The following is a 16,550-nucleotide window of genomic DNA, read 5'->3' on the forward strand; positions in this document are numbered from 1 at the left end:
ACTCTCCTAGTTTCTCTAACATTGCGTATTTATATTAAAGCTTCACTATAGAGTCGTGTGGTACCATAGTTCCATGGCCACGCCCACCGTTGAGCGCCGCAGCCAATCAGATGAGCTCGTTCTGTCTCGTGTGTGTCACGTGATCATTCCAACATGGCTCTCTGCTCCACTCGTTCTGAAGCTGCACAATAGCAACATGGCAATATTTCATGTTATGGAATCTGTTTCATTTTTATGGTTGATTAAATAAGGTAAGGCTTATGGAAAAAGTGCTTATAGAAGACTTAAAGCTCCACGCGGTATTTGTCCGCGTTGTTATTTTTCTTTTTAGCCCACATGCCGGTTTAAACTGCTTTAGATGATAAGTGTCCACTTATCTGCCGTTTAGTGTTAAAGAGAAGAGTTCAAGTGCTTGCGGTTAAAATGTGTTTCCAAGTATTTGAGTTCAGGGTAAAGTTGACATGTTGAATTGTCTTAATAACCCCATTAGTTTTTTTTGTAGTAATCCTAATTATATTTGATCATTGTGTATTAGTAACATTCTCTACATTAACGATGTACGATATATCAAAAATGTATCACGGTAGTTAAAACTATTCAAATACACTATATATATATTGCCAAAAGTTTTGGGACAACCCTCCAAATCACTGCATTCAGGTGTTGTTGTTAAGGAACTCTTAATGCTTCAGCATACCAAGACATTTTGGACAATTTCATGGTCCCAACTTTGTGGGAACAGTTTGGGGATGACCCCTTCCTGTTCCAACATGACTGCACACCAGTGCACAAAGCAAGGTCCATAAAGACATGGATGAGTGAGTTTGGTGTGAAGGAAGACTGTGAGCCAGACCTTCTCGTCCAACATCAGTGCCTGACCTCACAAATGCACGTCTAGAGGAATGGTCAAAAATTCCCATAAACACACTCATAAACCTTGTGGAAAGCCTTCCCAGAAGAGTTGAAGCTGTTATAGCTGCAAAGGACAGGACGACTCCATATTACATTCATGTGCATGTAAAGGCAGACGTCCCAGTTTTTGCCCTTCTCACAGTCTCCGCTCTAATTCATCCCGAAGGTGTTCTATCAGGTTGAGGTCAGGACTCTGTGCAGGCCAGTCAAGTTCCTCCAAACTCACTCATCCATGTCTTTATGGACCTTGCTTTGTGCACTGGTGTACAGTCATGTTGGAACAGGAAGGGGTCATCCCCAAACTGTTCCCACAAAGTTGGGAGCATGAAATTGTCCAAAATGTCTTGGTATGAAGCTGAAGCATTAAGAGTTCCTTTCACTGGAGCTAAGGGGCCGAGCCCAACCCCTGAAAAACAACACCTGAATTCAATGATTTGGAAGGGTGTCCCAAAACTTTTGCCAATATAGTGTACATGGAACAGATCCCGTTAATTAGTTTTACTAACAAGCTGGAGGTAATATACAAGTCACAACAATTGGGTAGTTCTGTAGACTTGTTATTAAACATTTACAAATACTTTTACTCGCACAAGATTACTCATGTGAGATTAATATTCTAAATAATATTTTGTTTATTAATCTATAAGAAGAAGAAAAATATTTGTGATATTTTGGACAAGTTTGTTTCGATATATTTTATACGAACCTGTGGTAGTATCCTGTGACCTTGTCCTCTCAGACCACCTCTCAGATTGTTCTCTATGCAGATGTGTTCACACACACAATCCAGCTGTTAATGTGAACAGATTTCTGGAATATGTTTTAGATGAAAGTGTTTAACCCGGTTCTGTTCTATACCTGCTTTTCTTCAGTTGAGACAAACACTTAAAGATGAAGCTCCGAGTACAACTGCAGTGCAAGAACCTTCATGAATACCTGAAGGAACTGAGTCCGGACATCCTGGACAGACTGTACAACCACCCAGCTACATGTCTCGCCGTTTACAGGTTCACAGGTTTATGGATTAAATAGACAGATAATCTTGTGGTTGTTTTGAAAGAATTTGTATTAAAATTGCAGCTGACATGAACATTAATTTGTCCCTTATAGTGTAATTGTCTGCTGGTGTGATTTAAAGTTTAGAATAGAGACTAGGGTTGTCGTATGCTTCGTCATCGCTTATTTTATTTCTCCTCAGGGAGCTCCCATCTCTGGCAAAGAATTATGTGATGCGAATGCTGTTCCTGGATCACGCCCTCCCGCAGGCAGCCGTGGCATTGTGGGTCAAAAAAGACAGCCAAAAGTGAGCTCATATCCATGATCAATTTAATCCAAGGTAAAGGTCGAAATCCAATCGTTTTTTTTTTCTAAGCTTCAGCTGTGTTACAGGGATCATGACCAGTGTGTGTCCATGCTGACTGGACTGAGACTGTGGCACAGCCAGCAGCTGCAGGGAGGCCTTCAGGGCATCGTGCTCAACCCTGTGTTTAAGGATAACCTGAGGATCGCACTGCTCGGAGGGTGAGATGAGCGAACTTGCTGTAGTAATTTTTATTTTTTTTTTGTAGTAAACACTAAGCTAAAACTGATATTTATCGGTGTTCGTCAATTTTATTTCCGGTCCCTCAGAGGTAAGCCGTGGGCAGATGAGGGCAGTAGTCTCGGCCCTGATCGGCACGCGCGGGACATAGATAGCCTGGACCGCTACGCCATGGAGCGCTGGGAGGTGATCCTGCACTTCATGGTGGGCTCCCCAAGTGCTGCAGTCAGCCAGGACCTCGCTCAGCTCCTCATCCAGGCCGGCCTCATGAAGAGGTAAACATCAGTCTGGGATTTTTGCTGTATTTGATGTAAGTGCAGCAAGCAGGAACGAGTATAATGTGATCCTTTGCTTCATACACTCTGTCAGTGAGGCTGGTGAAGCGCCGTGCATCACTTCAGCTGGGTTTCAGTTTCTGCTACTCGACACGGCCTCTCAGCTGTGGTACTTCACCCTGCAGTACCTCAAAACAGTGCAGGTCTGTTCTCTGGCCATTGGCCCATATTTCAACTGTTCTTCTGTAAAGTGAAATAAAGCAAAAAGACACCTGTTTTTTGGTATTCTAATATATTTATTTCTTTGTTTTTCCCTCTCACAGTCTAGAGGGATGGACCTCGTGGAGATTCTTTCCTTCCTGTTCCAGCTGAGTTTCTCCACCCTTGGCAGGGTCAGTATTTTCATCCAAATTGGCTGACAAACACAATAACTGTTATAATCACTGTTAATAACTGACTACAGTTTTGTTTTAAGACTGCCAGTGACGGAAAATAGTTAAGGTTTTTGCTATTTTTTCTGCACACAATGAGGCTGAATCCCACATGGCTGCCTTTTTACTATTTCTGTTCAATACACTGGGTCTAACACACTGGAGAAAGAATATTACTTACTATATTCAACCACAGAAATGTCCTGACTCTAGTAAGCATCCAATGGAAAGAACTTATATTAATACAAACCTATATTTATACATACATATAATGGAGCTGCCACTGTTGGGCCCCTGAGCAAGGCCCTTAACCCATCCATAACATTCATTCTGGGAGTTTTTTAAAACTGATTATTTATTAAAAATGGCTTAGTTTTTGAGTCATTTGTGAATACCGTAGGCTACTCATTTAAAAATATATATATACACTATATTGCCAAAAGTATTCGCTCACCTGCCTTGACTCGCATATGAACTTAAGTGACAGCCCATTCCTAATCCATAGGGTTCAATATGACGTCGGTCCACCCTTTGCAGCTATAACAGCTTCAACTCTTCTGGGAAGGCTGTCCACAAGGTTTAGGAGTGTGTTTATGGGAATTTTTGACCATTCTTCCAGAAGGGCATTTGTGAGGTCACACACTGATGTTGGACGAGAAGGCCTGGCTCTCAGTCTCCGCTCTAATTCATCCCAAAGGTGTTCTATCGGGTTGAGGTCAGGACTCTGTGCAGGCCAGTCAAGTTCCTCCACACCAGACTCTGTCATCCATGTCTTTATGGACCTTGCTTTGGTCACTGGTGCACAGTCATGTTGGAAGAGGAAGGGGCCAGCTCCAAACTGTTCCCACAAAGTTGGGAGCATGGAATTGTCCAAAATGTCTTGGTATGCTGAAGCATTCAGAGTTCCTTTCACTGGAACTAAGGGGCCAAGCCCAGCTCCTGAAAAACAACCCCACACCATAATCCCCCCTCCACCAAACTTTACACTTGGCACAATGCAGTCAGACAAGTACCGTTCTCCTGGCAACCGCCAAACCCAGACTCGTCCATCAGATTGCCAGATGGAGAAGCGCGTTTCGTCACTCCAGGGAACGCGTCTCCACTGTTCTAGAGTCCAGTGGCGGCGTGCTTTACACCACTGCATCCGACGCTTTGCATTGCACTTGGTGATGTATGGCTTGGATGCAGCTGCTCGGCCATGGAAACCCATTCCATGAAGCTCTCTGTGCACTGTTCTTGAGCTCATCTGAAGGCCACATGAAGTTTGGAGGTCTGTAGCGATTGACTCTGCAGAAAGTTGGCGACCTCTTCGCACTATGCGCCTCAGCATCCGCTGACCCCGCTCCGTCAGTTTACGTGGCCTACCACTTCGTGGCTGAGTTGCTGTCGTTCCCAAACACTTCCACGTTCTTATAATACAGCTGACAGTTGACTGTGGAATATTTAGGAGCGAGGAAATTTCACGACTGGATTTGTTGCACAGGTGGCATCCTATCACAGTTCCACGCTGGAATTCACTGAGCTCCTGAGAGCGACCCATTCTTTCACAAATGTTTGTAAAAACAGTCTGCATGCCTAGGTGCTTGATTTTATACACCTGTGGCCATGGAAGTGATTGGAACACCTGATTCTGATTATTTGGATGGGTGAGCGAATACTTTTGGCAATATAGTGTATATATCATATAAAAACCAAAACAAGGTTTATGCTTAATCAGTGCTTGACCACATCTTTGACACATCCTTTGTCCCAGTGTCCATCACCTGCGTGATTTCACCTTGGTTCCTGTTCCTGTGATTCAGTCTTATTGTCAAGCTTTTAATGATATGGATTGTGTTTAGTTGCTTTGTTTTCCTCAGTCTTGTTCTTTGCCTACTCACAATGTCGGTTTCTTTCTTACTCCGAGCACAATAAAGTTTGCACCTGCATCCATCTTCACCACCGAACATGACAGAAGGACAATATCTGACTGAAGACAGAAGAAAAATCTCTCCTGCACACTTTGTTTATTGAATTAGTCCACTTTAACAAAGCGTAAAAACTCGAAAATAGTTTCTCCTAACCCAAAACGTATGCTCAGTGACTCACAAGCAAAGAAACTGTCCTTGTAATTTTTCCCGTTTTGTCATCACAGGACTATTCTGTTGAAGGCATGAGCGAGTCTCTGCTGACGTTCCTGCAGCACTTGCGAGAGTTCGGCCTGGTTTTCCAGAGAAAGGTTAGTCATCATGCTGTTTAAATGATAAAATGCCTCCAGGAGACCGTTTAGAAGGTTCTAGAGAAGTTTGTTAATGCTGATCTAGCATTTTAAAAGTACAGTATGTGAGAATATAGTGAAAGTGCTTGGTGTAGTAACATGAATCATAGCACAGTACTGTTGAATTCTTGAACCTGATTACAATTTTTCCAAATTACCGCAGATTTTCTACAGTTTTAGGGTCGAGACGCGTCGCGTGATATCGTCACAACACAAATTCAGACGAAGCCGTCTTCCATTCACGTGCGTGGAGCATAGAAAGTCTTTACATATGTGGCTTCAGTAGCAGGAATTAGTAGTATCCTATTAATTAGAAGTATCCTGTGCTTGCGATTTCATCAATTCAAGTAGTTTCCTGCAAAAAAAGCACCTTACCACACAAATTTTGAAAAATGCAAGAAGAAAAATAAAGCATTTTTGCCCATAACCTTCCCTAAACCTTTGTCTGATTATGGCTTCTATAGCAACCACTAACTCACTGCATGTTATGTGGAAGAAAGTCTACATAATCTAAGACTAATAATAAAGTTCGTCTTACAAATGTCTTATTTAACATAAGGGCATGCGTGTTATAACGATTAAGCTTTCTGTGAGAAGATGAAGGAGTCTTAGTGGTTTCTCAGTCACATGACCAACTTCCAGAGATAGAAAGAGTGTGACTTATTATAGCTTTTATAACATAAGTGATAGCAGGGATACAATAAATAGTAGCTAGAAATGGATAAAAAAAATATGAGGTTCATGCAAAACGGATGATGCTCTTATTCAACTGAAAAAATAAGTGAAGCGTGGAATATTGGGCATGCAATTAACACTCACAGCTTTGCTTACATAAAGGGAGAGGGGCGGGGCTACCAGGTGCTGACGCTGGAGGAGACGAAGATTTCAAGATGGTCAACGACACTTTTTCAACATTTAAAGCTCATCCATTTGAGACAATACGACCCCTCTTGATATTTGTGCACTAGATCCTAGGGTACATAGTGCACAGTGTAATGACATGGTGTGTAGTTCGTCACATGGGACACCACTCGTATGATGATCTTTAATATATCAAATATTTAACACTTTGGGATGTTATTATATTATAGGAATATGATTAACTTTATTGTGTTAACTCTGTCATCTCTCTCTCACTTGTGTAGAGGAAGTCCAGGAGGTACTACCCCACTAGACTGGCGATAACGCTGGCTGCCGGAGTCACTGCCAACTCTTCATCATCATCATCATCATCATCCTCTTCCTCCTCCTCTTCTACTGCTTTGACTCCTTCCTCAGGAACAGGAGACTCCGGTTTCATTGTGGTAGAAACCAACTATCGTGTTTACGCTTACACAAGTGCGTATGATGAAAGACTGAGCTGATTTGTCTGTCCCTCTTTTTCAGGGAAGTCATTAGACTCTTCCATTAGATTGTTACTGGTTTGCTGATATTTAGCATGCAGTCACGAAGCCACATCATTGGAGAACTGTGTTAAAGTATTGTGATATGATATTTTTTTTGTCATATCGTGCCCTCTTGTTCAGGACCGCTGATTGTACTGACCGGCACTGGTGTTGTTTCTCTCAGATTCGGAGCTGCAGATCGCTCTGGTTGCTCTCTTCAGCGAGATGCTGTATCGGTTTCCTAACGTGGTCGTGGCGCAGGTCACCAGAGAGTCTGTGCAGCAGGCTATTGCTAACGGCATCACAGCACAACAGGTAGAAATATGAATTTACTTTACATCTACAGCATTTGGCAGTCGTCCTTATCCAGAGCGACTTACAATTTATCTCATTTTATACAAATTGAGGGTTAAAGGCCTTGCTCAGTGGCCCAGCAGTGGCAGCTGAACCTGGGATTCAATAACCTCCAACACCTTAACCACTAAGCTACCACATCCCCTTTATTGCATTCGGCAGACACCCTTATCCAAGGCCACTTACATGTATCTCCTTTATACAACTGAGCAGATGAGGTTTAAGGCTCAGGGGCACAGCAGTGGCAGCTTGGTGGTCCTGCGATTTGAGCTCACGAACTTCCAATCAGCAGTCCAGCACGTTAAGCACTGAGCTACCATGTGCCCACACACAGCAGGCTGGAATAGAAGGGGATTTTATTATTAACCCTTTGATAGACTGACTCACAGAAACACACCGAAAGATCTTTTTACCCCAATGAAAATTTCAGATGCACAAATGAATCTTAAACGATTGACTCTTGCCTAGCTGTTTTGAATCACCAGTAGAGAGCTGCAGGGATGAGATATTTTTGTAGACGGCCTGGAAGTGATAATCATTCTTTTTGGATTTTTCCACTGGCTTTTGGATGATTGCAGGAAATAAGCTCTGTAACCAACCGTTTATGATTCCTACACGTTCCATCGTGCATGACAACTTGCATGAATTTTGAAGACTAAATATAATCACCAGAATTAAAAAGCTGAAGCGAATGAACTTCATCACAGTCACATGACTTCAACATCAGTACCGCTAAGTCTTTCGAATTTTTGATTTTAAGGAAAAAAAACATGCTAGGAAAATACTATAAATGACCATAAGTCTGTTCTTTGTGAAGTTGGAGTTGGAATAGTTTACCAGATCACGAATATAAACACAAGAAGGCTGCAGTAGATGAGTTTTCCTGTTCAGCGTAATGTCCTCACAAACCTCTGTAGGCTCATTAAGCCACATGTTAGCCCTGTAAAAGACACACAAAAGCTTTTAAATAAAATCAGTTGGGCTTTACTGATGTAGAACAAAGTGTGTAAATATCTTAAGAGTGTGTTATTGACAAGAGTTTAGGCTTTCAACCAAAAACCCATTTAAAAAAATCCATAAGTGCAAAAAAATTCACTCTATATTAACTAATCACCTGGAAGCTCCGCCCCCTTTCTCCCAGCTCATAGTAGTAACATCTTTCAGCTGTTGCTTTGCTCTCACCTCACTTTTATCACGACATCAGTTAGCTGAAAATGAGCTAAGAAAATGAACCAGATCTGCAAAATATACCGCTTATAATGAGACAGTGGTTAAAACCGCTGCTTGATGTCGTGCACCAATCAGTCACGTTGCTTCAAAGCCATTATGTGAGTGTGTATAGTACAGGGTTGTACAGTAGATCAGATATTAAACGACAACAGCCACGGGGGGAAAAAAAACACCCTGATTTGAGCAGTAAGTCAGAGCTGAGCTTTTAGGATTGTAAAATTCCCCAGAGACACAAAGAATATATTATAACAAATCCCAGCTCCAGCACGGCGTGTTCGACTCGGCCAGAACACAATCTGCACCTGCACAACTATAAACAATGCAGACAGACAACTAGACAGATTTGTAGGGATAAAAAAAAAAACACGGTGCTTGTTTTTCTTTAGTTTAATACTCTTTTTTTTGTGTGTGAGCTACAGGCCTGTACGAGTGACTTGCTGTGTGATGCTTTAGATGATCAGCGATATGATCTATCGTGTTTATATTTTCTTCTCCCAAGGTGTAGCAGACTGTGCAAATCCTTTTAGCACTACATCAATACTGCTGCTGCCGCTATCACACGGCACTCCACTCACATGGCAGCTATTATTATTCACAGTCGAGTGCAAAGAGCTCGCTAGACTTTCAGTAAAGCTACGCTCCGTATCCGCTACACAACACCTGGCTGTCTTTTTTACACCAACACGCATTTTTATAGATTATTAATTAATCCTTTTTCTACCAGGACACTAGCTTTCTTTTCCATCGACTCCTGGAACATTTTCAATCAGTGTAAACAAATGAAAGATTTTCTGGATATAAAATGAGTCAGGATTCTGTTGGCTTTCAGTGTGCGATGTTTTCATTTTAGTGGATAACGCCTGTAAATCTTGGATGTTTGGAGCACTTGGGGCATCTCAGAGAGCAGAAACATGGTTGATGTCACCATTTAATATGAAGATAGGAAACATTTTTGTTTTTTGGGGAATTTTTCTATGAATATATTGCCTCAAGTAGGCTAGATAAAAACATAAATACTTCTGAAACACTACAAATTCTTAAAGATTGTCTACTTTGATATGAGCTTCATATTAACCACTACTGTGGAGTGAGACATGACATAACATCCATAAATGTCTAGTTTGGTTCAGCTACCAAATCAAGAGAATACAATGGACGGTATTGGTGCTCCTCTGCCCAACCTCCAAGATCTTTAGAGTGAGGAAAAGGGCTAAGGACCCCTCACACCCAGCCCACTCTCTCTTTGGACAGTTGCCTTCTGGACACCGCTACAGGGCACTGACCACCAGAACAGCCAGGCACAAGAACAGTTTTTTTGCCCGCAGGTTGAATTGAGTTTGGACAACTTTCATAACTATACACTGTCCATCACAACTGACACATTTATACATAGAATCTCACCATGCTTGTAAATAACACATCTGGACATTCATTTCAATAATTACATCTCTATATTTGTACTTCTGTACATAGTGCATTATTTAATCACTGATCTATTCCATTCCTGATGTTTAATTCCTGTGTATGCCTGCACTCTCATGTATGTCCAGACTTTCTTCTGCACTGGAGCTCGTGTCACCAGGTCAGATTCCCCATGTGTGTAAAGATGCTTGGAAATAAAGCGCTTTCTAGCTTCTGACTTTAGACAGAGACGTGCAGTGCTGATCAAGGACACAACAAAACAGAAAAAAAATTCCATCTTTATGCCTCTGGGAGAAAGAAATCACTTTCAGTTATGTTTGTTAATAAGAAACTTTCCTAATTTCTTAGCTCTTTTTATTTCTTTTTTTTAATCTCCTCTTATCATCCTCAGATCATCCACTTCCTGAGGACCAGAGCACATCCTGTTATGCTCAAACAGGTAGCTTTAAAATCTTTTTCATTTGCTCCACTTTGCTCCTATGTTTTTATCTCACTTACTCAGACACCTTTCGGTCTTTTTTTTTTTTTTATCGAAAGATACCATCTTTTATTTCCTTTGCTCTTTCTTTTTTCTTTTTTTTCTTCACAGACGCCGGTACTGCCTCCAACCATCACGGATCAGATCAGACTGTGGGAGCTCGAGCGAGATCGCCTGCAGTTTACAGAAGGTGAGGGCGTTATATGTCTTATTTCTGTGGTGAGGACGATTACACAGCAGGATTTAATAAATGACGGATAAAATAATACGTAGAAATAAATGGAATAATTTGTTAAAATATCATGTAGCTTCTTTCTATTCATCTAAATGTGTATCGTATTTATTATACAAACAGCAGAAGGAACTATATATCTACATTGTTACACTTCAGTAAAAAAAAAAAAAAAAAAGATATTTATAAAAATGATATTTCTTCTTCTTCTTCTTTCGGCGTTTCCCTTCAGGGGTCACCACAGCGAATCATCTCTCTCCACCTATCCCTGTCTTCTGCATCCTCAACACTTGCACCCACTAAGCTTCATATCCTCATTTATTACATATAAAAATGATATTTAAGGAATAAAAACACTGAGGTTTGTGCCATTAGAGGAAAATAATCAACAACTTTTGCTAGAGGGTTACAGGAGTCTCTGAAAGCCTAAAGAGACATAAATAAATCCTTTCGCAATAATATGACGCAGGCGAAAATCATCAGGCTTTACGATTAGACCCGCCTTCTCTGCCTCTTGACCACGCCCCCATGTCTCCTCCCAGAAAACATCACCTTATCAATAAACATACTCTTTTCTTCATTTAATAAACTGTTTATTAGTCTCAGATTATCCAGAACAAATACAAACAGCAGTTATAAATAATTAGACCAATAATTAGACCTTTTGACCAATCAGATTCAAGAAATTTCACCACCTTTTTCCTTTTCCCTATCTGGTCCTTATTATTATTATTATTATTATTATTATTATTATTATTATTATTGTGGCACTGCTGGATTTTTTTCTGTATACATTGTGAAAATGTCACCATATAAAGATCAATATCGATATATTTGTGCATTGTCTCTGCCACCTTATTGCGGTATTTTATTGTTTTATGTACCTTCTCAGCACAAACACACCTGACTCACCTAATAAAGGGTTTCGAAAGTATCTGGTGAGTCATATGTGGAGGAAAAACGCACCTAAGTGCTGTGCGTTTGACAAGCTCTCATCTAGATATCGATGCGAATCCGAATGCTGTTTGTGTTGACCTTTATTTTCGAACAGCGCCGTCACCGAGTCACTGTTGATTTGAGCTATAACTTTGCCGCGGCACGATCCTACAGTTGCCGCCGTACTGAACGGAGGAATCGTCGCTCCGATTGATTTATTTAAACAACATCCTCGAACAAAACTAAGCCGGCGTCTTAAAATGTCACCTCCGGACGGTTCGGGTTCGCTTTCGGTGCCTTATCGAAATCTTGATGGTATTGCTATCTTGCTGGATGACTTGCTGTAGTCTTCCTACTATACGATGCGCCGTACTGTATACGAGGAAGCAATTTAATCCGAGGTGAACTGAACGTGCTCGGGATGAATCTTCTACGAGCGTGACAGATCACATCCCCAAAAGCTCCAGAGGAGAATGAAGTCTCTATTACACACTTTTTTCCCCCGTGACCTTTGAATGTCAATGGCACTCAGGCGTAGTTGAGCAGTAATAGGCATTCTCACAATATAATTCCCTTTAATAGGAATACTGGCACTGAATACCGCTGAGAGCTCCACCATTCTCCTCACCCTCCTCCGTTCACACGCTCTTTGTTTCTGCTCTTTGTTTCAGGTGTATTGTACAACCAGTTCCTGTCACAGGCTGATTTTGAGGTTCTGCGCGATAGAGCTCAGGTTGGTTGCTAAATTTATCCTTCTTTTCTCTAATAACCATGACCCTCATGACCGGTTGTATTTCTATGAACCATGCCTTGTAATGGACCATCCCTAAGCAATAATAATACTACATTAGGGGCCTTGTGGATGTAGGAAAATAAACAATGACCTTATGACCCTTATTAAAGGGTCTTACTCTTATTATTCAACACACAGTCACGAACAGTTTTAGTCATTAAAAAAACACCACATTTTTTTTATCCCTTTATAGATACGTTGTACAATTCACAGGTTAGTAAACATGCCTCGTTTTCTCACCAGCCTCTCATTTTTTTTCTCTCTAAAATTCTAATAAGACAAAATGGCAGCTTGTGACATGAAGGTAAAAGCAAAAAAGCCCTTCATCCTTTTTCAATAGAGAGTCTGAGACGGGTGCAGATGCAGGTGAGGCAGTATAATGACACAATAGCAACAAATCCAAATCAACAGGCAAACTGAAGGTCACTATAGCGATGTGTGTATAAAAAGTGCTTAAGCCTCAATATATCATAGAAAAGTCGTTCGTATGCTATATGTGTTGTGCACTGTGGTGAAAATTGATGTGTGTGCCGTCATAAAGTGACACAGTGGGAGATATTGCACATATTCAGTACATTATTATAGAAGGTAATGTCCATACGGTACAAGGATATTCAGAGACGGAGTCTATAAGTGATAAAAGGCACAGGTCAGAAAAATGTATGAACAGGGCAAAGAATAATAATCAGGAACCAGACACGAGCAAAACCAGGCAAAGTGAAACGGCTTATTTTGGAAAACTTCACAAGTGGCATGAACGTGAGAGATTCTAATAAAGGGGTGTGAGTGTGTGGGATTGGAAACAGTTGAGTGTGATCAAAAGGCCAGGGACTATGAACGAAGAAGTGAGTGAACGAGTCCGCTGCTGCTGTGGTCCATCCTGGGAGGTGGAGTTGAAAGTTTTAATAGACCTGACAACACTCTTATGTCTGAAAAATTTACAGCTATACCACAGACTGGTGCAAAGTGCTGGATTCTCCTTCTGAAAATGTTCACTAAATGTCTTTTTTACAGCAAACTAATAATTACGCACAATTTTAAATTATTTATGTCGAATGGTTATCTTGTGAAAATTATTTTTACAGATCAGAACGAGTGTGTTGATGTAATCCTGTGTGTATGATTGTGTGTTTATGTATACTATGTTGCCAAAGGTTTTGGGATAGAATAAGATGGTAACAAATAAATATAAGGTTATTGCACAATGGAGGGACATTTAACTGTTCATAAGGTAGATTGCATACCAAGGCATTTTGGACAATTTCATGCTCCCAACTTTGTGGGAACAGTTTGGGGATGACCCCTTCTTATTCCAACATGACTGTACACCAGAGCACAAAGCAAGGTCCATAAAGACACAGATGAGTGAGTTTGGTGTAGAGGAACTTGACCGGCCTGCACAGAGTCCTGACCTCAACCTGATAGAACACCTTTGGGATGAATTAGAGCGGAGACTACGAGCCAGGCAACATCAGTGCCTGACCTTACAAATGCACCTCTAGAGGAATGGTCAAACATTCCCATAAATGCACTCCTAAACCTCTCCATATTAAATTCATGTGCATGTAAAGGCAGACATCCCAGTTTTGGCCTGGCTCTCAGTCTCTGCTCTAATTCATCACAAAGCTGTTCTGTCAGGCCAGACAAGTTCCTAACTCGCTCATCCATGTCTTTACGGACCTTGCTTTGTGTACAGGTGCACAGTCATTTGGTGTCCCAAACCTTTTGGCAATATAAAGTGTATATTTGCAGATGTTCTTGTTTACCGCATTTGAGAGCAGTCACTATTGGAATATATTTCTCATAGATCACTTTGTAGAGCACTTTGGTCAGTGGACACTGTTTAAATTGTGCTTTGCAAGTAAATTGTTCTTAATTAATAAATTAATAATTCATCAGACTCTTGGTTGACTTATTTGTTAGTTACTTACAAGGTGAGATGAAATAAAATCCAAGCACAACATTTAAGGTGTAAGAATTTTTCACTTGAAAATACTTCATGCGTTAATCTTAATCTTGCTCAGAAGCACAGTGTGTATGAATAAACGCACAGTGTGTGTTTATTCATACACATTAACTTGTGTATCTTTTCTGCAGGGTTTGGGAGTGTTGGTGTGGCAGAACCCACAGCACAGGGTCATGGTGGTGACGCCGCATGGACACAGCGAGGTTAAGAGGTTCTGGAAGAGACAGAAGAGTCACACGTAGGACGAAACGGACTCCATGTGTCCTTCATATGCTGTATATATGCATTTAACACATTTCTACATGATCAAAACTGTACGGTTTAAAGAGTTGGAGCGAGAATAAGGATAAGTTAATGTGAAATATTTTGCACTTGAATAAAAAGCTGTTGGTTGATTTATTGATTTTCTTGTCATTACTGCTTCTCTTGTGTTTTTGTTTATGAAGCCAGATTGTTGAGAAATTTTGTTAGATGTGAAACTATGATTTCATGGCCAGTGGGTTTCTGTGGGTTCAAGCTCAAGGACCTTCAGTCTGCCACTGTTGGGCCCCTGAGGCCCTCAAGGCCCTTAATCCTCTCTCTCTTCCTGGGATATGCAAGGAAAATAATTTTGTTTTACTATATTTTATATCTGACAAATAATAAATGATAAATAAATGATTCATGAAGGAACCCTAGAGAAGAAGAAAGCCTTTATTTGGATAATTAAGGTTTCAAATCAGCTCCTTTAAAGATATTTTATATTTTGATGTACAAAAGAAGGTTTAACTGTTTTCCCTTCAGAAATATGGGAAAAATAAATAGAAACGTGGCACCTCAGAGATTAAGAGAAAGGTTTCAGGTACTATATTCCCAATGATGGCTGGTCACGGCATGGATGAGTGAGCTAAAAGAGAATTTACTACCTATCAGAAATCTGTGTTACTTGTCTCATCGGAGGCATGAGATTATTCCGCATACACACAGGACGCACTCATTAACAAACATCATTCATGACTGAGTAATCATCAATCAAGTCTCTAATCATGGGGTTCCAAATAGTAAGCGTGAACAGAAAAGCTGTCTTTGTAATTATCCAGCTCTTTTTTTCTTTTTCTTTTTTTAAAGCCACACAAAATTTGTGTGCTTGGATTGAAGAATGTTTGTGTAGTCTGTTTACTTAATTTCTCCAAATGCATCACAAATCAGCGATTGAGAAAGTAAGCCACCTTGTTCATGTTTACACACCTGTTCTAGTATTTCCTCTGCAATCACTGCTGATAACGTGTAGTTACGGACGTGGAAGAAATAATTTAGTTACATAAAAACTAGTTTCCTTTCACCAAGTGAAAATAAATACACTACATTAGCTAAAGTTTTGGGACACCCCTCCAACTCATTGAATTCAGGTGTTGTTTTTCAGGGGTTGGGCTCGGCCCCTTAGTTCCAGTGAAAGGAACTCTTAATGCTTCAGCTTCATACCAAGACATTTTGGACAATTTCATGGTCCCAACTTTGTGGGAACAGTTTGGGGATGACCCCTTCCTGTTCCAACATGACTGCACACCAGTGCACAAAGCAAGGTCCATAAAGACATGGATGAGTGAGTTTGGTGTGGAGAGAGTCCGCACACTGGCCTGCACAGAGTCCTGACCTCAACCTGATAGAACACCTTCGGGATGAATTAGAGCGGAGACTGGGAGCCAGGTCAAAACTGGGACGTCTGTCTTTACGTGCACATGAATGTAATATGGAGTTGGCCCGCCCTTTGCAGCTATAACAGCTTCAACTCTTCTGGGAAGGCTTTCCACAAGGTTTAGGAGTGTGTTTATGGGAATTTTTGACCATTCCTCTAGAAGCGCATTTGTGAGGTCACGCACTGATGTTGGACAAGAAGGTCTGGCTCTTAGTCTCCGCTCTAATTCATCCCAAAGGTGTTCTATCTACAGTATAGGGGCCATCCCCAAAATGTTCCCACTAAGTTGGGAGCATGAAATTGTCCAAAATGTCATGGTATGCTGAAGCATTACGAGTTCTTTTCACTGGAACTAAGGAGCCGAGCCCAACCCCTGAAAAACAACACCTGAAGTAACTTTTGGCAATATAGTGTATATAAATTAAATTAAGTTGTTTTTACTCTTTCATTACTCTTTCTTTCCATTCTGTGCACTTATGACTTAAGCTTTACCTCAAGTTAGGCAAATAAGATGATTGGGATGCTGAAAACAAATGATTTGTTTTAGATAAAAGACAGAGAACTCTATTTAAACAAACCCAGCCCTGTACATTCCTATCAGTTTTGCTAATCAGTATAGTTTCTGTGCTACTGACCAGAATGTCATCAGTTCCAACCCCAGCAT

At 40.8% G+C, this 16,550-nt stretch overlaps 1 protein-coding gene across 2 annotated transcripts; it reads left to right on the top strand.

Annotated features, from left to right (window-relative positions):
• Positions 1-116: 116 nt before the first annotated feature.
• gtf2h4 (general transcription factor IIH, polypeptide 4) lies at positions 117-14,603 on the top strand. 2 transcript variants are annotated; one of them, XM_058405369.1, is made up of 14 exons: positions 117-251; positions 1,785-1,919; positions 2,111-2,215; positions 2,302-2,433; positions 2,542-2,727; positions 2,822-2,930; positions 3,051-3,119; positions 5,293-5,376; positions 6,561-6,753; positions 6,985-7,115; positions 10,198-10,245; positions 10,344-10,474; positions 12,124-12,185; positions 14,343-14,588. In XM_058405369.1, exons 2-13 carry the CDS (start codon positions 1,804-1,806, stop codon positions 12,155-12,157), a joined length of 1,338 nt encoding a protein of 445 aa, XP_058261352.1. In that variant the 5' UTR covers positions 117-251; positions 1,785-1,803; the 3' UTR covers positions 12,158-12,185; positions 14,343-14,588. The 2 variants fall into 2 exon arrangements, with proteins under 2 accessions (XP_058261352.1, XP_058261351.1); XM_058405368.1 differs by having other exon boundaries at positions 118-251; positions 10,396-10,474; positions 14,343-14,603.
• Positions 14,604-16,550: the final 1,947 nt, after the last annotated feature.

This window comes from Hemibagrus wyckioides, linkage group LG12 (genome assembly GCF_019097595.1).
Source record: "Hemibagrus wyckioides isolate EC202008001 linkage group LG12, SWU_Hwy_1.0, whole genome shotgun sequence".
NCBI classification, from domain to species: Eukaryota; Metazoa; Chordata; class Actinopteri; order Siluriformes; family Bagridae; genus Hemibagrus; species Hemibagrus wyckioides.